General features: G+C 37.3%; 1 protein-coding gene across 10 annotated transcripts in view; it reads right to left on the reverse strand.

The window, feature by feature from the left end:
• Nucleotides 1-25,451, reverse strand: part of RPGR (retinitis pigmentosa GTPase regulator) — a 77,170-nt gene that overhangs the window by 19,032 nt on the left and 32,687 nt on the right. For 2 of the 10 annotated variants that reach the window (XM_025439955.3, XM_035712250.2), the window contains 4 exons: nt 18,772-18,888; nt 17,298-17,355; nt 15,877-15,968; nt 6,936-7,593 (listed from right to left, as the gene is read on the reverse strand). In XM_025439955.3, the coding sequence (XP_025295740.1) occupies nt 7,387-7,593; nt 15,877-15,968; nt 17,298-17,355; nt 18,772-18,888 (474 nt within the window). In that variant the 3' untranslated portion in view covers nt 6,936-7,386. Of the gene's footprint in view, nt 1-3,591; nt 3,750-5,434; nt 5,492-6,935; nt 7,594-11,261; nt 12,192-13,182; nt 13,356-14,960; nt 15,020-15,538; nt 15,593-15,876; nt 15,969-17,297; nt 17,356-18,771; nt 18,889-25,451 lie in introns of those variants that run through there. The other 8 variants (XM_025440006.3, XM_025439996.3, XM_025439986.3 and 5 more) reach the window with 8 other exon arrangements.

Below are 25,451 nucleotides of genomic sequence, written 5' to 3' on the forward strand. Positions count from 1 at the left end.
CTTCTGTTCTATTCTCTCTTCTCTGTTTGGGATTCCAAATTCACGTAAATTCAGCCTTTGCATAGTACCATAAATGTCTCACTGGCTCTTTTCTATATTTTGCATCCTTTCGTCTTTAGTGCTCCAGTCTGAATATTTCCTTCGGGCTTTCAGTTTACCAATTTTTTTCTGTCAATCTATTAAGCCCATATAATTATGTCTTAATTTCACTGCTTGTGTTGAGTTCTAGAACTCACATTTAGTCCATTTTTTATAAAGATTTATTTTATTTTATTATTTATTTCTATTTTTTTAAGATTTATTTTAGAGAGAGACAGGGAGAGAGTGTATAAGCAGGGAGGGGCCAGCAGGAGAGGGAGAGAGAGAATCTCAAGCAGGCTCCACACCTAGTGCAGAGCCTGATGTGGGACTCAATCTCAAGACCCTGTGATCATGACCTGAGCTGAAAACAAGAGGTGGACGCTTAACCAACTGAGCCACCCAGGTGCCTCTATTTAGTCTTTTTAAAAATAGTTTGCGCTTTCTACCAAAATCCTCAATCTTCCGCATAAATTCCTTGAAAATGTTAAACTTTAGAAGCAACTAATACCTCTTGCTCAAAAGCAGCTCCATGTGTAAGGCATATCTATTTGGGCTTCCTTCCTCCCAGATTTTGGCCCCATGATATCTTGATACTTTCAAATGCTTCAAATACATATATTTGTCCAACTTACCTATCTGTTCCCAGTGCTAGGATGGTTCAAGCCATTTATTGGGAATTACCAGAGGACTAGAAACTTGCTTTAAAGCCTGTGATGATTTTACAGGACAAGTATCCCAGTTTGTAAAAACTTAGTGTCATGAAAAAAAAAAAATACCACATGATGAGAAAACTCCTCAAGATTAAGAGAGACTTAAGAGACAACCTAATACAATGCATGGACCTTGAGAGATTCTCGATTTAAGTAAATCAGCTTATAAAAGAAATGTGGGGAAGAACAAGGGAAATTTGAATAAGAGATTGGGTAGTAAGTAGCTGGTAAAAAATTGTTGATAGCTTTGTTAAACGAAAATGCTGGCATTGCAGTTATGTACCAAAACGTTATTTTTAGAAATGCATATTGATGTATTTAGGGTTGGAATGTCAGGATGTCTGGGTAGAACATGGAGCAAACCCAGCAAGGTGTAATTGACTTAAATCTATGTGACAGGTTCATAGGTGTTTATTATATTGATCTTCCTACTTGCCTACATATTTGAAATAGCTCACAATGAATTTTTAAAAAATAAGAGATTACTTACTGTTAATAATCAGATTTCACATTTAGAAAGTAGAGTCTCTAGCTTTAATTTCTAAAATCATATAGTATCTAGTAATTAATGAGGAAAATCAACTTTTAAATCCATCTGATGCTTTAAGTTTTCCCGAATTGGTTTACACTTTTATATAATTTTTATAGTTCTTAATTGCTATATGAATTAAATTAAATAATTATAATAATTAAGTCAATGTAAATCTGATGCCAGGTTGGGAAATAAACATTATCTAAACATATAAAACCAAACATTTCTATGCACAGCATTTTAACGATTTTTTAAGCAACTGACAGACTAAGACTTTTCATAGAAAACTTTTCTGTTACAATAACCTTCATGCCCACAAGGAAAGTTCTGTAAAAATTTAAAAAGTAGTGTGCTACTATCTTGACAATTCTAAACAAATTACTTGTAAAGATTGATTGTGAGGAGGTTTGATAGGTTTTCTGGAATATAAACATTTTTTTTCACCTTGGGACTGATGTTTAACAGTGACTGAACCAGGTAAGACTTTTCTTAAGTAAAAATGAAAAGGCATCACTGTCATTTGTACATTTTTTTTAAGTAATCTCTTTACCCAATGTGGGGCTCAAACTCATGACCCCAAAATCAAGAGCTGCATGTTCTTCTGAGCCAGCCAGGTGCCGCCATTTATACATTTCTTAAAGTTAGATACCACTCTCGAGTCTACTGCTAACCTTACTTAAGCTATCTTACCTATCATAATATACCTGTGTTATACATGCCAGATGGAAGTGGAAGCAAGGGGAACTATTTGGGAAGATAGCCTGGCCTGGACAGGTAAGCTTTCCTCCTGTATTTTTAGTAAGTAATTTTAGGGTGAGGATAACATTTCCTGATGTTTTTTCAGTAATGAGGGAGGACTGTGTAGTGACAGTATGCCAAAGTATCCTCTGTCACAATTGTTGCAGGGCCTGTCGATCAAAAGCCTGTCAGTCTGTTGTCTCTTAACTTTAATGTAGTTTCTTCCAGCAAAAACATCACTTCACTGTATTCAACATACTTATACCCCATCATGCTTCCAACTCCCCATACTCCCAAGAAGGCTTACTGTATACAGGGATGCAACAACAACAACAAAAATGACCTTAGTAGAATGATCAGATCACTTTTCTAGTTAGTTCTTCAGCTCTTATTTGCTGCTTAAAATCTGATATCAAATTAGGGAAGATTACAATTCAGATAAATCCAGGGCCTAATTAATTCTTTTAATGTATTTTCCTTGTGAACAAGTTTTCTCTTGGCAAAATACTGTACTTTGTTTAAAACAGAGGTCACGAATTTCTTCTTGTGGGCCATATTTGGCCTGCAGCTATGGCTTGGCTCTCCCTAACTTATATACATGCATGTACATACAGACACACAAATGAGTCATCCATATAAAAACTCAGATTTCTACTTCTTTTTAAAAGTGCTAAGGATCTGGCAATTCTGGGCCCAGTCTTGAGAAACAGTAGTTACCAGCTAGAACAGAGTGGCTGCAGCTCCAATATTCATACCCATGTTTAGCCTTTGGAAATAAGTACTTGAGTCGCGACTCCTGGTTTCAATGCATTGTTTGTTCAATTCAATAAAATATCTCCCTCACTCCTGAGATGAAAACCAACCTTCTGATTTGTCTCTTTTTCCTTATTGATTTTTTATTCTTACAGGGTAAAAAAGTAAACCACATTTTAAAGTTCTGTCTAAAAAAGATACTCTTAAGATTTTTAAAGAACTACTATCAGATGAAAAATCTTTAAACCATGTGCCCTGGCAAAAGGAAATTTTGAGTATGGAAATGTTTTCAGTTTCAGTAGCCTCACAAAATCAATGCAGGCAGAAAAACGCTTAATTGAAACTGGAGCATGATAAAGAAATCTGTCTGTCTCTCTCCCTAAATAATTATTCAGAGTTTCATCTCTGATTCCACTGCCACTTAGGTCCCTGAGGGTAGAAGTCTGTGACAATAACTTTGGCTTCATTCTTGTTACCAAACCTGATGATTTTAAAACTAGTTGGCCTAATTTTCCCCTTTTGGATGCTTCTGATGGTATTCACTCCTTCTGCTGGAAGAGATTCTCTTCTGCTCATGGAAAGACTCTTTTCCCTCTACGGATTTATAACAGCCTATGGGTGGAACTATACTGCAATACGCCATATGGTAAATACTTTAAAACCTTGAGTTTAAACTTACAGTATGTGTGTACAAATTTCTAAGAAACAAATCCTTATCCAAACTCTATGACTGTACATGTGATCATTTATTTGATAATCATTTGATGTTTAACACGTGCCCACAGTGTCTGGGATCCTGGAAAAGATAGCCCCACTGCAATTCCTCCTTTGATGTAACCGATGGTATTTTAGATAGAAGCTTCAACGTCACAAAGGGCCTCCATTGATGATATTTTATCATGAAAGATCCAGGATTTAGCAAGAGTCTTTTCCATCTTAAAGAAAGTCACAGAAAGAATATAAGAGAGGAGAGTCTATAAACAACTGGGGATTTTTTGGTGGGTGATCAGTAGTTCTCAAACTAACATACCACTATGGGTTGAATGGGCTCCTGTAAAAGACATTGAAGCCCTAAGCCCCAGTACCTCAGAATGTGATATTATTTGGGAACAGAGTCTTTGAGGAAGTAATCAAGTTAAAATAAGGTCATTAGGATGAGTTCTGATCCAGTAGGACTAGTGGCCTTATAAAAAGGGGGAAATTTGGAAACAGAGATAGATATGCACAGAAGACACGGAAGGAGAAGGTCACGTGAGGACAAAGGACTGGTGTGATATACCTACAAGACAAAGAACATCTGAGGCTACAAGTTAAGAGACAGGCATGGAACTCCCCTAGTGCCTCCAGAGGGAGCATGTTCCTGTAAATACCTGCATTTCAGACTTTTGGCCTCCGGAACTATGAGACAATAAATTTCTATGGTTTTAAGCCACCCAGTTTATGGTACTTTGTTACAGAAGCCCTATGAAAACATAAGCACCCTTCCAGAAACGTACAGTTTCTTCCTACATAGGAGGGCCTTAGTGCCTACTAATTTTTCCTTTTTCTTTAATGTTTTGACATGAATTTGCATGCTCTTTCATGATGCCTTTAAAATCTTACCACTACTGACATTTTCTACATTCATATCCATTTAACACTTGGTCCATAATAATCTGAACAATGTCAATAACCCCCTAATGTTCAAGTCAACATATTCTATTTTCAGGTCCTAAAAAGGGCAGTAAAAACTGTTCAAAGCAAATTATATAAAGGAGGGGCAATTAATGGAAAATATAGTGAAGATGAATAGTTTGGGGATTAAGATAAATCATTTCACTTTCCATTAAAGTTAAGATTATCGGTAAATATAATTCCTTTTATTTTTAAAACCAGTGTAAATTGATCATTCTGTTCAACTCTATCAATGATCTTTTCTGGCTTCTTTTTAAGGGTTCTCAAATATGTGAGCTTTTTTTTTTGTTTGTTTATTTAAGCTTAGCGTCCACTAATCTCCTATCCAGTTAGGAAACTTAGGTTTTTAAATTGCCCTAAGAGCTCCAGCTGAGAATGTGAAGTAATTCCCCATTTGCTTCCTTTTACTCCCATGTAACCGTGACTCTGTTTTCTTGGTTTCTGGAATGGTATCTGGCACACAGGAAGTGCTTGGTTCATATTGCTTCAAAGTAAAAGCCAGATACGCAACCGTGTTTAGGAAACAAATACAAGCATTTAGTTTCCAGGCAGGCAATTGGTATGGTGCTTTTATGGTGTTTTTGTTTTTGTTTTTGTTTTTTTAAGTATTTACTCATACCACTAAAATTGACTCTGTGTTGATTCTCTACCAACCAACTACCTTATTAAAGTCTAAACTGCTTTGAGACCTCTGAGAAAGCAGGGTACCCTGTCAGTTTGTCTCATGTCCACCTCTTCCAAGTGCTTCGACTTAATCCTTTCTTCAGTCTGTAACCTGGCTCGTTTGGCTAAACGACTGGTATGGTGGGTAGGCTCTAAGATGGCCCCCATGATTTTTGCCTCCTGGTCTTCACACCCTCATCCTGAGTATGAGTAGAACCTGTGACTTGCTTCTAACCAAAAGAATGTGTCAAAGGTGACAAAATACTACTTCTATGATTGTTACCTAAGACTGTGACCTCTGTCTTGCTAGCAGTCTCCATGAACTCTCTTGCTGACTCTGCTGGAGGAAGCCATGATATATAAAGGTCTTTCACCAGAATACAAGTGCTGTTAGTTTCTACTGCTGCATAATCAATTTCTGTAAACATAGTAAATTAAAACTACATATATTTATTATCTCATAATTTTCACAGGTCAGAAGTATGGGCAGTGCTGAGCTGCATCCTCTGCTTGGGGCCTAACAAGGCTGCAGTCAAGGTGTTAGCCCGGGCTACAATCTGAGGATCAGGTTCCTCTTCCAGTCTCCCTGGTTATTTGCAGAATTCAGTGCCCTGCAGTTGTAGGACGGAGGCCTTCATATTCTAGAGGCTTCCCACCATTCCCTGGCATGTGGCCCTCTCTGTAATAAAGCGGTTTGCTTCTTCAAAGCCAACAGCAGAGCATCTCCACTACTTTGCATTGCTCTGAGTTCTTCCATTTCTGACCTCTAGAGCCTCTCTGAAAGGGCTCATGTGATTAGATCAGACCCATCTGGGATTATTTCCCTTTTGCTTCATGTTAACTTATTAGGAATTTTAATTACCTCTGCAGAAACTTTCACCTTTTCCATATAAGGTAACCTAAGCAATAGAATGGTATTCCATTGTACTCACTGCTCCCACCCACACTCGAGGGGAAAGGAGTAGTCAGGGCAAGCATACTGGTTGACAGGAACCGTGGAGACCATCTTTGAATTCTGCCTACTACAACTGGCATGTGGTACTTAGAACTACGTGAGCTTTATTTCCACTTGATTCCTATAGCTTACATTTCCGTCAAGTACTGTTGCAATACTGTACTAATACTATAGTGGTAATAGCAAAATTAGAATCCCCCTCAATATAATATTTACACAGAAGACTATTTTGCAAGATTTCAAGATCACATCTACTCTAGACTAATACCCTTTTGTGTGAAACACAAGAATGGAGTTTCTTTTCCTCAAATGGTCACTGTGATTGAAGAGGATGTTTTAGTCAGGAGCTAGAATGATGAAAATGAAGGTGGTCTGCTCCACCTGTGAGCACAGGAAAGCAATGTTTCTATTGGAGTAGACTCAACAGCTTTACCCTACTTATTCCCTGTGGCAGAGCATTGTGTGATGGAGCCAACATTGGTTATCACGGTCAATGCTAGAGGCAGCTGGAGTGAGCAAGCCTGGCCATGTTTGGTTGTGCTATGGTGGTGAGCTGTGGCAGGTGAAACACTCCAGATCATACCACAGAATCTGCCATGTTTCTGTGCCACACTGTCTCCCTAAAGAAAAGAGTGGGAGGCAAAGAAATTTCAACAGTTTCTCCATGAAGACATTCTGTTTACACAGTGGCCCTGATATTTTCTTTCCTCAGAGGTAAATGAAGTTTGCATCTCTCAAAATTTTAAAAATAAACAGATGTTTTTTGGCCCCCATTCTGTCAACTGATAAAGAATTCCAAGTATCTCAAATTTCATTCATACTCACACACTTAAACAGTGGAACCGACCAGATATAGTTTATTAAAATATGTTCATTAAAAACAATTTTGACTCAGTTTTTAAAAATTGCAATTACATTAAAAACTGTTACAGTGTCATGAGATTACAAATATTGCCTTATGAAATTATAAAGAAGTTGTTTGGTAAAAACTATGAATGTCTTAATTTAAACTTCACATATAAAAATATATTTTTTATTCCAACACTGAACAGTTAAGGCCACAACACTTGAAGGAGAGTTTGAGATACACTTATTTTGAAATTGCTCGTCAAAAATATTAGCATAAATAAATACCAAGACTGGTCATAATATTCAAATCAAATAAAACATATTATTATATCTTTAAAAGTTTGTTATCAGGAACTTTCTTTCAGAAGTCAAAATGTTTTTCAAGTATAAAATACAATGTGCTTGGTGACCACGGAAACATAAATATATATTTATAGTATTGTACAAGATTTTGATCTTCTCTCCATATCTGGGGGTGAAGTATCCTGATGGTTTTGCCCCATGTGGTTCTGGTTGGCATCTTTCTTATTGCCTTTAAAAGCTATTTGATCTCCTATTGGTTTTATCTCTGGGAGTGGCTCATTATTACTCTGCATACTTTTCTGACTCATCAATGACATCCTTTTAAAGAGGAAAATCTAGAAAAAAACCCACACACACAAAGAATTCATTTTAGTAAGTGAATAGTCACTTAATAGTACTTAGGGGGTATAATTCTCAACTAGTCTTAACATTATTTCATCACATCTTTACGGGGCACCATGTGTACAAAGGTATGTTTCTCCATCTCCATCAGCCTCCTCTTTTACCACTGACAACCATGATTCCTCCCTGAAACAAGCCCTTTCAGGGTTTAATTTTCAACACTATCAGTGCCTTGGTAATATATTTTTTTCTTTAAAGAGCAAATTCAGCATTGTACTTTGTTGTGTTGTTAAGAGAAAAAAAGATGAAAACTAGGATATTCTGGAAGTGAACATACCTCCCATTCCTGTAGATCAGAACTGGCAAAATGTTAGTGCTGCCCAGTGATGACTTTGAGAGCCCCAAGAGTCTGAATAGGCAGGTGGATATATGGCTCTGCTGCTCAGGAGGCCAGGGCTATGAGTAGACAGGAAACATCCAGAAAGAAGAAGGTATATGCCATAACCCAGGGACTGCAGGCAAGTGGAAAGGAGAGCAGAAGAGACTGAGGAAGAGCCAAGGGGGAGATGTAGGCAGAGGAAGAGGAGCTGGCACTGGGGAGAGAACTCTGTAGAAACAAGACCAGGAAAGAGAGGCACCTCAGCATTCAAGGGGGAACTGTATCAAGAAGGGAGTGCCCAACAGGGCACATATAGGAGAAATCCAGGAGGATGATGATGGAAAAGTCCCATTGGATTTTAGCCCTTTGAGGATGTAGCCAGAGAGAAAATTGGATTCCTGAAGAGTGACAATCCATATGTCAGTTTTGACAAGATGCCAAAAACAAAAAATGGGTGAGGACTTGGCTCCTTTGGAAATCAAGATGATGCGAATAGAGCTGGCCTTTAGTCTTAAAGAATGCAGGGACTGAAGTGAAAAGTTGCAAACCGAGAAGTCAGAGTCTGGAAAAAGGGTCTGAGGACTAAAATGGGGAAACTTCTGTTTTGTTTCTGCTATCATAGAGAAATCCATATCTCAAAAAATTTGGCTACTACAAAATACCAAGAAATGCTGAATAAGTACAGAAAACATAATTTTATAATGTGTAAGTTTCACAGAAAACAAAATGAAGGGAGATCCCTATGGGCCAAAAAATGAAGAGAGAGCAATGAGATGGAATTTACTGATCTCACAACTTAGACTCATTTTGTGATGAATATCTGATCTCACAAAATGTGGAAAACTGGAACTGAGATCTGGGACCCTCTTAGAACTACGCCTTTAATGTAAGTCCACCTATAACACTGGGAGCTAACAAAATAACATGGCTCTCCTGGTCTAGGCTTGAGTGAAGGAGAACCGTATTTTCCTAATGAGAGGTTGGGGTTCCCATTTACTTATTAGTGTACGTGGGACACCCCTAATTGGGAAATTAACTGAAAGTGGTCCTGCAATGCTAACACCCAGGGGAGCTAACAGAAACTAAAACAAATTCTCTATGGATAGATTTACCTTAATGGAAGCCAAAAAGGGGTTCCGCAAAAAATCCCAGTTGAACATGAACTCAATCTGAATTTCAGAACACATAAGGAAACAAGATAGTACTAGAAAGTCAACCAGAGCAACAAACAGATTTAGGTTCTTAAGTCTGACATTGGAATAACTAAATATACAATATAAAATAAATATGCTCAAATTGTTTAAAGGGTCATGATAAAAAACAAGATACTAGTTTAAGGGAGAAGAAATGTGTGGGAAATATCAGAAAGGGAGACAGAACATAGAGACTCCTAACTCTGGGAAACGAACTAGGGGTGGTGGAAGGGGAGGAGGGTGGGGGGTGGGGGTGAATGGGTGATGGGCACTGAGGGGGGCACTTGACGGGATGAGCACTGGGTGTTATTCTGTATGTTGGCAAATTGAACACCAATAAAAAATAAATTTATTATTAAAAAATTAAATAATGATTGATTTGAAAAAGAATCAAAATAGAATTTCACATTTCAAAATGTGAAAAATATAATCACTGAAATAAAGACACAATAGGTAGGTTGAAGATTAGTCTCAGCTGTAAAGAAACTATGGCATCAAAGAGCTCTGAAATACGAAAGCTCTGAAATTCCTTGAAATATTACTTAGATGTGGACAATGGAAAGGTAACATTAAAAGAGATGGATAACAGAATGAAAAGTTTTGTTTTTTAAAAAAAGATTTTATTTATTTATTTGAGAGAGAGAAAGGGAGAGCATGACCTAGGGGAGAGGCAGGTGGAGAGGGAGGGGCACACTCCCCATTGAGTAGGGAGCCTGATGCAGGACTAGAATCCCAGGGTCCTGGGCTCATGATCCAAGCCGAATGCAGAAGATGTTTAACCGACTGAGCCACCCAGGTGCCTCAGAATGAAAAGTTCTGTATCAGAATTCCAAAGAGGAGGAAATATTCAGATATATAATGGATGATAATTTTCTTAAACTGATAAATGACTTGAATTCTGAGATTCAAGAGTCATAATGAATTAGAAGAAAGTTAAAGCAAAATAAATTCCCACCTAGGCATTTCAGAGTGAACTTAAGTACATCAAAGATAAGCAATGTAAAAACCCAGCCAGGGAGAAAGGACATTAGATACAAAGTTAAAAGTAATTATACCAAAGCAAATTTCTTAACAGGAACAATGGGAGAAGATATCAAGAGAAAATAATTGTCAACCGGCCGTATGAATTCATTTGTAAGTGAACAGAAACTGAAAAAGTTATTAACTACAAAATGAAATCTATGACAGGAACTTCCAAAGGATTTCTTCAGGGAGAAGAAAATGGATCCCAGGAAGGACACGGGAGATGTAAAATGGAATGGTGAGTAGGAAAATGGTATAAAATAATGGTAACATTTGACTGGTGAGGCTAAAAAGTTAAAATACTGGATGCAATAACATGTAAAATGGGAAAAGAGGGGTGAGAGGAGAGAAAACTCTTCTAAGATCTTAGTATTATTTAGGGAAAAGACAAACATTAACTAGGTTTCAATTTTAGGTATGTATATTAAAAATTTTAAAGATAAAATCCAGCTTGTAGGCCATTTACAAGAGACTCATTTAAAACACAAAGTAAAAGAATGAAAAAAGATGTATCAGATGAGTGCTAACCAAAGGAAAGCTAGTACAGCTCTATTAGCAACAGATAATCAATCGTTAGCATTTTTTTAGAGATAAGAATACAAATAGTAATATGATAGATTTAAATGTAACTGCATTAATGATCAGATTCAATGTAAGCATATCAAAGAAATAGAAGAGTTAAATGCTCTAATTAAATAGCAGGGATTTTCAGATTAGATTAAAAAAGCAAAATCCATCTGTATGTTGCCTAAATCAAATGCACTTCAAATATAAAATCACAAATGAGTTAAAAGTAAAAGGATGGAAAAAGATATAACAGGATAGCTCTAATCAAAAGAAAACAAGGGTGGCTATATAATATCTGACCAAGTGGACCAGAGCAAATATTATCAGGGGTAAAGAAGTCATTTCATGATAAAGGAATCAATTAATTAAGAGAATATAACAATCCTACATGTTACATAACCTAATATCAGCTTTAAAACACATGAAACAAAAACTAATAGAAGTACAAGGAGAAATAAAAACTAATAGAAGTACAAAGAGAAATAGATAAATCCACAACTGTGTTTAGGGATTTTATTTTATTTTATTTTTTTTGTGTGTTTAGGGATTTTAATACCCCTCTCTCAATAATAGATATTATAAGTAGACAGGAAATCAGGAAGGATAGAAAATACATAAGCAATACTATCAACCAATTCAATGCAACTGACATTGATAGGACACTCCACCTAACAACAGCATGCTTCTCAACCTTCTCAAGTGCACATGAGACACTAACCAAGAAAGACCTGATTTGGGACCATAAACAGGTTTTGATAAATTTAAAAGGACTCAAGTCATACTAAGTATGTTCTCCAATCACAATATAATTAAATTAGAAATTATATCAGAAACCTCTATGGAAAATGCCCAAATACGTTGAAATTAAATAGCCCATAAGTCAAAGAAGAAATCAGAAAATATTTTGAACTGAATGAAAATGAAAACACAACCTATGAAGTACTTCAGGGGAAATTTCTGGCACAAAAAGACCATATTAAGAAATAGGAAAAGTTTCAAATCAGTGACCTCAACTTCCATGTTAAGAAAGTAGAGAAAGAAGCGTAAATTAACCCAAAAGAAAGTAGAAGACAGGAAATTATAAAGGTTAGAGTACACATAAAATATAAAACAATACAGAAACACTTGATGAAACCAAAAACTAGCTCTCTGAAAAGATCAATAAAGTTGATAAACTTCTAACCAGTTGATTAGGGAATAAAAAACAGAAGATATAAAATATATCTGACAAAATCTGTGTAAGACCTGTACACTAAAAACTACAAAACATTACTAAGAGAAATTTAAGACATCCATAAATGGAGAAGTATCTTCATGAGTTGGGAGACTTAATATTAAGATGTTAATTCTTCATAAATTCATCTGTAGGCTCCAAGGAATCTCAATCAAAATTTCAGCAGGCATTTTTTCAGGAATTGACAAACTGATTCTAAAAGTTCATATAAAAAAAAAATAAAAAAAAAATAAAAGTTCATATAGAAATGCAAAGGGCCTAGAATAGCCAAGACAAGTTTGAAAAATAACAAAGTTGAAGGACTAACACTTCCTGATTTCAAGACTTATTATGAAGCTATAGTAATCAGCACAGTGTGGGACTGGCGCAAGATAAGCAGATTAAAGAAACAGAATACATATTACAGAAATATGCCCACACATGGAAAAGTTAACTGATTTCTGTGAAGACAATTCAGTAGAAAAAGTCTTTCTTCAACATATGGTGCTAGAATGATCAGATGTACATATGAAAAAAAAAAAGAATGAACTTCAGTTCATACCCTCACCATATAAAAAATTAACTTGGAATACTACTCAGCAACAGAAAGGAATGAAACTATTGACATGCAGGTGGATGGATTTCAAAACAATTATGCTGAACAAAGGAAGCAAAACAAAAGAGTGTAGGATTTCATTTATATACAAATCTAGAACTTGCATCACACAAATAATGTATGATGATCAAAGGAAGATCAGGGGTTTGCTGAGGATGGCAGGGGGCATAGACAGGGGTCACAAAGAGGCACAAAGGACCCTCTGCCAATAATGACACTGTTCACTCTCTTCTGATTATGGCTTCATAGGTGTATGCATATGTCAGAAGTAATCAAATTATATACTTTAAATATGTGTTGTTTAGTACATGTCAATTACGCCTCAATAAAACTCTTTTTCAAAAAGCAGAGGAGTCATTATTGGGTAGCCTGAGAGAGACTGTCTCAGGTTTTAAGCTTGGGAAAAACAGACAATGACGGGAGATCATATGTATAATCTAACTCCAATTTTCCTCCTCACAATAGAGAATAAAGCTAACTGTGTAGTAGAGGTGAGTGTGCTTGTTTGTAGCTTGCAACCGTCAACAGAGCATGCCATCAGAGAAAAGGTAATAACTAAGAAAGGCAAGAATTCACAAGCATACTTTTTTGGTGGAGAAATTCTCATCTCAGCAACTTTTATTTATGGTAGTGAGAGTGCAAAGAAATCTATTGACTGTAAACTGGCATGGGGAACTATCCAGGGAGTCTGTCATGCTGCAGCTAGTTTCTGAGGGGAGGCACTGGATCTTTACCCTCTGTATCTGCAGCCTCTGGCCTTGTGCCTGACACATTAAGAGATAACCAATTAGTATATGCTAAGTAAATACATGAATAAACTAATTCTATAATGTAGAGAAATTATTTTTAATAGCTGAAAGTTTACTGCTTCTTTCCATTAGCTACCTTAGGTGGAAGCTAAGCCAATAACTCATTTGTCTTAGTGGCTAGCTGTGGATGCAAATAATCAGCAGTGGCTACAGTCTAGAAAAGTAGTATTTGATCATTTCTAGATATAACAATCACCTACCAAAAGATTTCTGCTGCCAGTTAAAGCCATAGGTTCTAACCTGTCTATCCGAAACATTTAAAATCACGGAAACAAAATTCAGTGGTGAATTGTTTTGTAGATGCCAAGAGTACAATTTTTTCTTTTCCTTATCTTTGCGGTGTCTGTCTAAATACCCAGGGGGTAGGGGGATGGGAATGCAAAATCTCAAACATATGTTTCCTTTGATATGAGTTAATGCATTATTTACTTTCCCAGCTTTAACAGCAGTTTAATTTGTTTGGCTTGGATGGTATAAATAGGTTGGACACACTGTAGATTAAAAAAGGTCATGTGGTAATGACTGAAAAAAAATCTCACCTAAATCATCTATTTCCTTTTTAAAATATGCAGAATAATGGTATATTCTTTAAGTAGGAAATATATTTATTACTGCTTGGATTTTAAAATATGATTTTCAATACTTTTTGTTTATTTTCTTTAACTGAGGACATGTGCATTTATTTACTGAAGTATATTTTTCCACTAGGTATAAATGAGAATTTAAGCAGAATCTAAGTTCAAGATTGAATTCTTCAGTCTGGCACCCACAGTCTGCTGTAGCCTGGCATCCTGGCCTGACCTCACCTTTGTCTCGCCTACTGGTGCCAGCACTTAGGAGCAGGCCACTCTGCCTCTCGCATGGCGTTTCTCCCCCAGCTCAGCCCTCTCTTCTAGTCCTGTGTATCCAAATCCTCTTGTCTTTGGGAAATGCCATGCTGAACACTAGACAGCCTGAAAAAGTCCTAAAACTCCATCAGGGTGTTCTAGTACGTTTTCATTCGGTCTGAGGTGTGTTTTGCATATTTTCCTCTGCTGCTTCATTTTTCCTCTTAGGTTCTTTGGTCTCCTGACTCCTCTACTTTTCATCTCTGTCTCTCATATTTGATTTTCTTTTTCAAAGTCTTTTCCTGAGCTCTTATAATTGGAAAAAAGTCTTCACAGGATTGCTATGAAGTATAGGAGAGTATCTGTTAAATGTTCTTCTCTACTAGACAGAGAATCTGTTCCTAACACTTGATGACACACATAATTCTAAGAAGAAGAGTAATTCTGAAGGATCCTTTGAACCAGATCACAGCTATCTCTTGGGTATGATAATCTAAACATAAGGCAATTTTTATAAGGATAAGAATACTCACAAAGTAATTTTTAGTAAAAGATAACAATGGGGGGACCTATGCCAAAATTTTCACTTGAAATTTCTTAAGTAATTCTGAAAGGAATTTCAGAGTGGCAAAAGACAGGCTGTTTACTACTCTAAGGTCTGCTCCTGGTTTTACCTTCATCCTGTCCTCTTTCTTACCTCATGTTTTATAGTTCATTGTCGACCAAAAATATGTACTGAGCATTTACCATGTACTGTATGTACCAGGGACTGTGCTACATGCTAAGGATTCCCTGGAAAGTAAAACAGAAAATAGTTTCTGTACCATAGAGCTGAAGGCCAGTGGTTGGAGAGAGTCATAAAGCAAATAAATATACCTTTCACTATGCAATTGTCAATTATGATAAATACAAAGAAGGATTAGTAAAGGGTGTTATGTGACAGAACAGTAAGGGGACATAATTGATCTAAGTGCAGCTGGTCACAAGAGGCCTCTATGTGTAAATGACTACTTTAAGCTGAAACCTGAAGGCTGAACAAGAATTAACAAGGCCTTTCATTGATCTTTTCTTCCACATTTCCTTCTAACACATCTACCTGGAAATGTGCTCTCATGATTACAGAAAGTTCTCCTGCAAGTGGAAAGAGTAACTTCCAAGAAGAAACTTATCTACTAGACTGTTAATAACTCCGAAACAGGTATCCAGCAGGAGAGGCTGAAGTAGCATGTGGTCATGTTTCCTAAGTACAAACACCTTTAGTTTTGCGTTCATCCTATTTCTTGGTTTTGCCTTACTTTCTTCTAGACTCTTGTCATGATGATACTCTTAGAAGTTAAGCAAGAAAGTTCTTTTGTGTATTTTTTCCTGTAAGTTGAATCAGCATGAATGGAATTATTGAAAGGAACATGCTATTAAATTCTGGCAGGGCAACCTGACTCCATCTAAAGTCCAGTAAATAGCTATGTTAAAACGTGAAACATCTCTTGAAATTCTTTACATGTTTTGCAGCCATAAAAGCTCATATTAAGGATATAAGTTAAAAAAAAATAAAAAAAAGGAGATAAGTTATGTGGATCACTGTATAAAAAGTAAAAAGGAGCATTCAATATTTGGTCTTAACACTAAAATGAAATATAAATTTCACTTACCTTCTTTGATTTTTTCACATCTTTATTTGGTGTTGATTCACTATCATTCAGGACTTCTGAAGAACTGCTCTTTGCATGATAATGCATGTTTCCTACAATAGGATACATTCAGAAATATTTTTTCTAATTAATGTGAAAAAGAAAAGTCCCGATGCCCTCAGTGCAACTCTATCAACCTAGAATTATGGGGTAATACTAAAGAGAGCATACCACTAGAGAAGTGGATAAGATCTACACTGCATATTTCTTGGAACGTTGAGGCAAAAAAGCCCAGAATGACCTGACCAGTGTTGTAGATGTTTGCATGACCAGCGCCCAAATACAAAGGTAACAGTGAGTATTAGGAAAGACTTCCATAAAATGTTATCTTTTTAAATTAACCTAGTAATAATTAAATTATTTGTACTCAAATGGACATGTTACTTTTTGGTGTTCCAAATTGATCCACATGTTATATAAATGAATAGAAATCTTTGACGTATACTCATGAAGCATATGCATTCTTTTAATTTTATATTATCAACTACTTAAAATCTTAATTTCTTTTTAACACTTTAGACTACATGCTAAGAATACTTAAAGACAATAAATATTTTAGTATTTTGTTTAAAATATTCTAAGACTTACTACTCTCTGCAGAAGTTAGAAGGAAAAAAGTATTAAGGGAACTACTTACTCCTTCTGCCTAAGTTCAGAGGAGATATCCACTACTCTGAATGGTTATTTTTAATGAGGATACAGCAAAAAAGCACACTTTGATGTGATGGTGTGGAAACATAATATAGGGATTGTACAGCAAAAACCAGATGACCTGGCTATAGAAAATATAGGTCTCAAGGGTAATCACAGTCCTCTCTATTCTGTGGCACCTGTTCTCTACACCAACAGTTAGTCTTGGGAAAGGAGCTATCTTAAATGTCCACAATAAGATCAAAGACTCAGGTCTGAACTCTGTGGGAAATAATGGAATGGCCAGCTGTGGCTCCAGGCCAGCCTGGTCTTTAACAACAGAGTCTGGCAGTGCCCAACAGAGATATAAACTGAGATGTGGGACAAAAGCCCAACTTAATACTACTGGTTGAAAAGAAAAAAATGCAGTGCCATGAGTAATGTGAATATTTTATTTTATTTTATTTTATTTTATTTTATTATTTTATTTTATTTATTTATTTATTTTAAATTTTTTTTTTTGTAATGTGAATATTTTATATGAAGACACTGTGGTGGTGATTAGTGAGAACAAGTATGCCTGTGGCGTGTATTTCATATCTTGTCATGAGGCTCATGCGACAGTAAAAAGAAGAAAATACATATGTGTTAGCTCTAATGCCTCAACTCCAGCACATGTGTGCATATGTATGCATGCATATATGTGTGCATGTTAAGGTTATCTGGATTTTTGAAGTTAAATGTGTTCATACCTTTTGGATTTTCATTGTATTCACAAATAGCTCGTTTTTCTTGTTTGGTTGTCTCGTCCTATAAATGATAAAGACACAATATAATAAAAAACATAATTGTGATGGGCTAGAAAACGTCATTTAGGTTTTAGGCAAGGGTTCTGGAGTCAGCCTCTAGCTAACAACATAAACATGTGACTACTGCTTAATTTTTCTGGGCCTTTTCCTCAGATGCCAAGTGATCGCTAATGTCCCTTCTAGCTTAAAATTTTGTGATTCCAAAAAGCTGTATGATTCAAGAATTCTACTCAAAGAAGATTCAGGAATGTTAGTTGGTATATGAATTAGTTCAGCATTTTACACTGTCAAAACAGAGTTTCAGGAATTTTGTGTTAAAGAATTTCAGGGACCACCCAAACTGGAACTCTTAAATATTCCTTATAAATCTTTCCCTCCCTCTGAAAGAAAACAGTAACTGCTAGAACATTTTTTTTCTCAGAGAGAGGAAGGAGTCTTGAGAAAGGAATTAAGGAAGAAAACGACCTTTTACAGCACAACCTCATTTTGTAAATTAAAAATACATGCACATGAAGCAATACACATTTTACAAGTGCACATTCAAATAAAAGGACAAGCAAGTGTCAATGGTGTGGTGTCTATGTTATGGAAAAGGAGAACTATAAGGGAATCAATTTAAATAAAGAGGAGACTTGCACAGACCAATGATGCGAGTGATTCATCAATAAGAAGGTATGATTAACTCAGTGCTCTCTGCAAAAGGTACAAAAACTGAAAATGAAAACGAATCAATATAGTGTCATTCAGTTTGGGGTACTAAATTCCACACCTATGAAATTCACTCAGAGCAGTGTTAGCAAATGAATGATTTCAAACCTACCAACTGTCTCCTAATAGTGTCACTCTCCGACAAAACTGCCAAATTGGAAGAGATGTTTTTGGCATTCCTAGCTCCATGTTAAGGATGACTACCTCTTTCTCAGTGATATCTCCTCCTTTTCCTCCTGTAATTCCTCTCTTCTACACCACATCTGCAGAGATCCAATCACAACCTCTAACACTGCTGTGAATAGCTTTCACTTGTCCATATATGTATAAACACACACGTGTATATGCATGCATACACACCCCATTTCTGCCACAAGTATAGGGCTCCTGACTTTGTAATTTCATCGTTTCTCGGTTAATTTCTCAACAGTATATTACACTGGCCCATATCAGTTGATTTCCACTCAAGCAGGGGACAGAATGCTACCAAGAAGTGTGGAAGGGTGTTAGAAACAAAGTGACTCTGATTCATAAATTTGCCAAAGCTTTTCCTACAGCACATGAACCGAGCTATTCAGAGAAGTATTTCTGCTCCCAACGAAAGTTGGATTCTGCCCCCTGCAGAGACCATGGAATCCATATGCTTACTCTTAGGCAGGATCTCAGGATTTAAGCACATATCATCATACCTTTCCAGTGGTGTCAATACCTTTTTAAGGGAGTTGTCACTGGCCACATCTGCTGGAACATTCTTCTTGCTTTCCAGATCTTCATCAAGTTCCTCAGCCATATCCTCTGGTTCTTCATCTTCTGAAAACTCATGATCCTGTGTCAAAATTGATAAGCAGAGAAGAGGTAAGATTTTCTTTAAAAAAAAAAACACAGAGATTTGATATTGCAGTCATGAATTTATAGCATCTCAAAGAACACACAGAATATGAATTCAAATACCAAAGGCAAAGAAATAAAATACTGCATAACCTATCATGCGTATCAAGTTACTGTATTACCAAGGCTTTTATGCACATTGATCTATTTTAACATTTTCAGCGACTAGGATTCCCAAAATTCTATTAGCATCTACAACAATGTTAAAATGGGGAAAAAATAAATATGCTTTCTGAGCTGTCTCAAAAGAATGCTTTTCAACTTTAGAGAAGTTAAAAAGCTTTCTACTATAGCATTATAACATAAGCATATCTATATATTATGTTCATTTTCCAAAACACAGGGATTTAAAATCACTTCAGAAGTATAATTCACTGATATTCACAAGAGTTAAGTATAATTACTTACATTCCAGGAAGAAGATAAAGGGACAGAGGCAGTTTAAGTGGTTTGCTCCTGGTTATTTAAAGCAGAGGGAAAACCAGAGGCAGAACTTAGTTCATCTGGCTCCTGTCCAATTAATCTAAATTATAAGACAGCCTGTCTATAGATTTGATAGACACAGTAAATCACGTAATACTAAGTATAGGTGGAAAATATTAGCTATATTCTTTATTCTATACTGAGTTTTTTTTTTTTTTTTGCAGTTTCGTATTTTGGGTGGAATACTGCTTATTTTTTGTCATTAAGAGATCAGGCTTCTTATTGGACTTTTTTCCTATGCTTTTCATGTATACACTTCACTAAATGTATAAGGGTCCCTAAAATAGGTGAGGCAGTAAGTAATCAGTGTCATTTACTCCCTTGAAGAATGTTTTTACAAAGTTCACCTCGGCCATATTTGCCTCATATGACACACATCCTTAATATTTTTTCAACATAGTAACTAGCTTCTTGTGATCATCTTCCTAGTTGCTGTTTAGCTAAGTGTGAGCTGGGCATCCAAAGGAACCTTTAATGGATAAGTTTGAAAATAATACCTCTCCTAATTAACTCATCTTTCTTCTGGCAAAAATACAAAATGTGAGAGTTCAGGCTAGGGAGAGAGTATGTTTATATTTCACACCTTAGTAACAGATTTAAGTGGCATCCTCAGGCCAATAGCACTAAGGATGTGGCCTAATAGCATTTTCCCAAAGGACAAGCGATCCAGAAGTGAAGCCTTGACTTAGGTTAAGCAAAGGGTCATGAGGTAGTGCATGCAAGAGGGGAAAGCAAGAGAGGAAAACACAGTACCAGGGTGGACAGCTATATTAAAGGATGTGCTGGACGTTTAGGTTGGGTAGGGTTAACTACAAGGTAGCTACAATTTACCAGTAATTTTAAAGCTTTCTTTTTTTCCTGCATAATTTCCCTTCTAAGTGATTTATATTGTATATTATGCCTAGCCAGAAGCACATTATGAGAAGGTAAAGTGATCAGAGACTACTCTGGAGGGGAATGAGAAGCAAGATTACTAGATTTAAGATTTATGGCTGATGGATGTATTCATGAATGTACATAAATGAAGGCCACTTGGAAAGAACAGTGTTCCCAAGACAGAGAATTTCAGACTGTGTCCATCTGTCTGCCAGAGGGAGGGGCACTGAGCTGTGTTCCAGCAAAGTCCTCTTCTATTGGAGAATTCTGCTAGTTTAGCAGCTGGGTCAACTCCAGTCGTGCTAGTGAACTAAGATATTAATGTAACTACAGGACAATATCACGCTATTATAAAAAGGAACATGACATTTTATCTTATTTTAGAAACAAGCAAAACACACATCTCTTTTATAATGAACTATAAATTTACTCATAACTATGAAAATCTAACAATGAAGAACTGCTAGAACAATGTCATTTTCTAACTTTGAGAAAGCTCTTAGAAACCATTTTCACTAGAAATCACATGAGTTGTAGAACTTTACACTTAAGCACATTTAAAATTAATCTATTCACATCTGGACAACTACTTTAAATCACATATGAGTACTTACCTTCAAACCGAAACAATTTAGGAGAGATTGGCAGAGTACTGTCATTTTACGAAGAGAAAGGGCAAAGTTTAAATATATTCTTGTCACCAGAACCACATAAGGTGTAAAGCAGAATGTTCAACGGAATGTTCAACGGAATGCTGAACGGAATGTTCAATGGAAACACATCCTGTGTTGGGACCACAGTAAAGAAGTGAATGGGCCTGGCTCGCACAAAAGGGCGGTTGGTCGGACATAGCGCAGGGAGCTGCACTCCTGGGTCAGGCGCAGGGTCACACGTTTTGCATTTCTTATGGGAAATATCAAGAAACTGAATGTCCCTTGTGAGGTTTCAGTTTGCTTAACAATACAGCTACATCGAATCCTTGAAAAACTAGAGGCTGCTATCAGATATTGGCATAGTGGTCATCCTGGGGGAATGGAAGTGTCTGGATGGGGGTTTGGAGGGGAGCCTCTGGGAAGCCGACAGTGTGCCCTACCTTGATCTGGGTGTTGACTATATGGGCATGGTCACTTTGTGGAAAATACACATGCTCTTTTCTATATGTATTTCAATAAGGGGTTTTAAACAAGTTTTTAAAAGAGACTATAAAGTGTAAAATTTATGCTACAATTCTCAATTTATGAGGTGCCTCAATGTCATATAGGGTGGACAATGTTTTCCAAATAGATTAATAGAGCATAAAACTATATCTACATAATACCAGGTGGGGCATAAAACTATATCTACATAATACCAGGTGGGGAAGTGTATATTTTAAAAATCTCAATTTTAAGGTTTTTTTAGGACAAGAAGGGTTAACACATAAGTTCATATTTATACTATACCAGAACTCACTGAGGCATGAGGAGAGAGTGGGAAGGGCATTCAATACAAAGACCTAAGTACTGTTTTCCAAGTTCTGTACTATCAATCACAGCCTGAGCAAGGTACCTAATAATATACTTACAGTTTCTCTGTAAAATGGGAAAATAACACTAGTAATACCTACCTCAGAGGGTCTGCATCAAAATTAAAAAGATTATTTACAGAGAAAATAATACAAGCAAACAGTGAGTATCTGTATACAAATACAAGTGATTTTAAGATTCTCTAGTACACATCAAGGACCATCAAAAACCAAGAGGCTTGGACACCTTTTGGCCATAATGTTCCAGATCTTATCACTAGAAAATAATTCACCTTAAAGGGTTCATTTATTTGTTCTACTCTCTTGTACACCTCCCTTTATGCTCTGCCAGGAGCCCAGCAGCTAGAACAAGCAAGGGAAGAAGACAGGACCTGTCATGAACAGCCTAGGGTGATAGGAAAGTGGAGGGGTGCCTTGGCTGGACTGTGGGCTAGTGTGGCCTCAGAATTTCCAACAAGTCAAGTCCAGAAAACACTGTTACAGTATGAAGTTTCCCGGTATTTCAATGTTGGCAATGGATTAAAAATGTTAAAAAAAATCACTGGTAAACCAAACAAAATGAGTCTGCAAGCCAGACTGCACCTAAGGGCTCTCAGTTTGACCTCCAAATTATTGGCTTCTAATGTCACTACTTTGTAATCTCTAAACTCTTCCTCCTTTCTATATACTGATCCCTTAGTTCATTTCTAATCTGGTATTTTCACCACCAAATCCATTTCAGTTTGACTCTGATAAGCAGGCCTACAAAAGTGATTATAACGCTGAGGATACAGACTTTCCTGCTGGTAGGCAGTTTTACTCTTTTTATTTTTAAATCTATTTTGATTAAAATATTAGGGCACAGGCAAATCTGTTGTCCCATGACAGCACTGCCACCAAAATTTCTGGCGAACCGTGTGAGTACGAGCCTTTCAACATGCTTATTAAAACACTGAGGGCCAGTATTGGGCACATGTATATATTGTATGCAGAGTTTCACCCTACCCCATATTTAAGGGTTATCATTATTATAACTCACTTCATTCCCACAGATCTATTTCTATGAGCCAATTTTTTTTCTGACGGGGGGGGGGGTGGCATTAGCTATGTTGTATTTAAACAGAAGTCAAAAAATAAATAAGAATAAACAGAAGTCAGGTTTGCTGGACTACACTCACACACATCTGTCAATGATTGGGGATTCATGAGGGCAGTTCCGCACAGGGCTTGATGTGGTCAGAGGGGATAATGAGAGGGACACGGGCCAACCATTTGCTGAGTATCCCTAACATGTTTCATGTGTTAAAACTAACTAACCTCTCCAAAGGCCCCTTCCTTTATAAAAAGCAATAAATCAGATTTAGAATGGTTAAAAGAGGAAAAGCTTTCCCAGGTGTCCACTGAGCTAATCCATGAAGGGCTAGGGTTTGAATCCAGATCCACTGGGTGCCAGGGCCCGGACTCTTTCCCCGGGCTCTGCTCAAGACCAGAACAGCTGCCTCCAGAGTTGTTGCCCCCACAGGCTGAAATTTAGAGCACTGTAGGCTCTTCCTTTTTGTTGATAAGCTCACTTCAACAACATCCTTTGCTCATGTACCCTTATATATAGTAATAGCAAGTCTAAGATGCTTCTTCCCAGGGTACCAAAGTCCCTGATTCAAAGGTGGGCTTCCTGGAGCTCCCTCTTTGCTAGCAATGTGGGCTCTGGCCATCCTTTCTGCTGGGCCTCTCCCAGACGCCTCTGCAGCCCTCCACTACTTTCCCTCCTTGGCTTGGGCGGCACTTCTCTTCCCTGAAAAGTGTTCCTACGCCACCCCCTTCTCAGACTTCCCTTTCTCAATCTTCCTGTTACCTATTGATGCTTCCTTGGACTCTCTTCACTTCTTCTCTTTTCATGCTGAATGCTGCCTGGCATTCAACTCCATGGTTTTAACTACCCATAAAAAGCTGGCAATACCCAGCAATATCCCCTGAGCTCCAAGTCCAGACATCCATCTCTCTGCGGAATATCTCCCGGATCAAAAAGCACCAAACAGGATCCTAAATCCACCCCTACTCCTCTGTTCTCAGCCTTGGCACATGGCACTTTTTGCACCTGGTTCTTCATTCAAGAAAAGCTTGGCCTTTTTGCTCCTTCCAAGTTACAGCTCTTTACCAAGCCCTCCAATTCTATCCCTGAAGCTGTCCTGATAACACGTCTTCAACTCTCTGTCCACACTGTCCTAGTCCTCTCTTCTGTCTCTGCCTGGTCTCCTAGAGCTGCCTCCCAACTGGCATCCCTGGCTCTGGTCCTGTCCCTCTCTGACCCCCACCCCTCCATATTGCTGTCAGAGGGTTATAAAAGCCCAATTGTGAGCATCTTACTTTTGCTGTTTAGCATCTTTTACAAACAATGAGACCCTTTGCCTCTCTACCCAGAACCAAAAGATGCTCTAAGTTGCTCTACGCTGAAATACCCTCTTGGCTCCCATCAACCTGGAAAGCCTTGCCCCTGCTGCTTGCGTGCTAAGCTTTACTTCTCATGACTCAGTTTATATTCCACCACCACTGCTCCCCAGAAGCCCTTTCCTAGCCTTTCTCTGTGGCCACTGAAGTGCCATTCTTGAAACTTTCTACTGTACTGGTAAAGTTTCTGGTTAGCCTATAGGAACAGCCAAGAGTTCCTTGAGATCAGGGAACTGTATCTTACTCTTGGCATACTCAAGGCATAAAACCACTGTCTTCTTCTTAATTAAGGGGCTTAATGTAGAAAAGCCATAGATTTGTTTTCAGATATTTTTATCTTTGGGTAGTTCTGGCTAAGAACACAGAGGAATCCAGTAACAAAAGGGCATTGTTAAGCCATAGTTAAAGGCAGAGCCACAGGAATTCCTTTTACCTGGTGTGATTTCAAGAAATCTTTACCTACCTAATGTCCCTGACAGGTAAAAGGGCCGCAGGAGGTTGACAGCAAGAAGCCCTCATTTCTTGAGATCTACCTGATTTGGGAAAGCTGCTGTTTCCTAGTGGGCGCTTGGTACATGCTTCTTTGTTGAATGAATAGCACATACCAAATATTAAGTTACAGGTCAGGTAAAACGGAAAGATTGAAGGAAGAAGGAATTACAGCACTTTCCTCTATGGTAGCATTTTATCTTAAATACATATGTGTATAGCAAGTTTACCTCTACAATGAAATAACAGAAAACGTTTCGTTGCACTCACCTCAGGAGCTGCTGTTCGGCAGCAGCAGCAGTTTCTGTGGTACTCCTTTGTAGCTTACCTTAAAATATTTTTCTGCCAGAGTCCTCACTTGAGACTGTAACTCAACGGATTCTACACACACACCTCACACTGGCCTCAGTAATAACCTAATAAGCTACAATAAAAGCTTGATCAACCAGCAGATGAGGACAATAAAGAAGGAACCAGTTATTCCGATCTGTTTAACCAAGTACTAATTCACATCTCAAAATGACTAGGCCTATGCTCTTATGACCAGAATACCATGCCTGCATGAGCGATTGCTTCTAAAAGAGCACAGAACACTTTTGTTGGCCAGGGAAATGTGAAAAAAATGGCAGGAAAAAAAAATGGCAGGAAATGCTGTTTAAAAGTGGCTCTCTAGACCAGTTCAAATAGTGAGATGGGTGCATGCT

The sequence above is a fragment of the Canis lupus genome, chromosome X (assembly GCF_003254725.2).
Source record: "Canis lupus dingo isolate Sandy chromosome X, ASM325472v2, whole genome shotgun sequence".
NCBI lineage: Eukaryota > Metazoa > Chordata > Mammalia > Carnivora > Canidae > Canis > Canis lupus.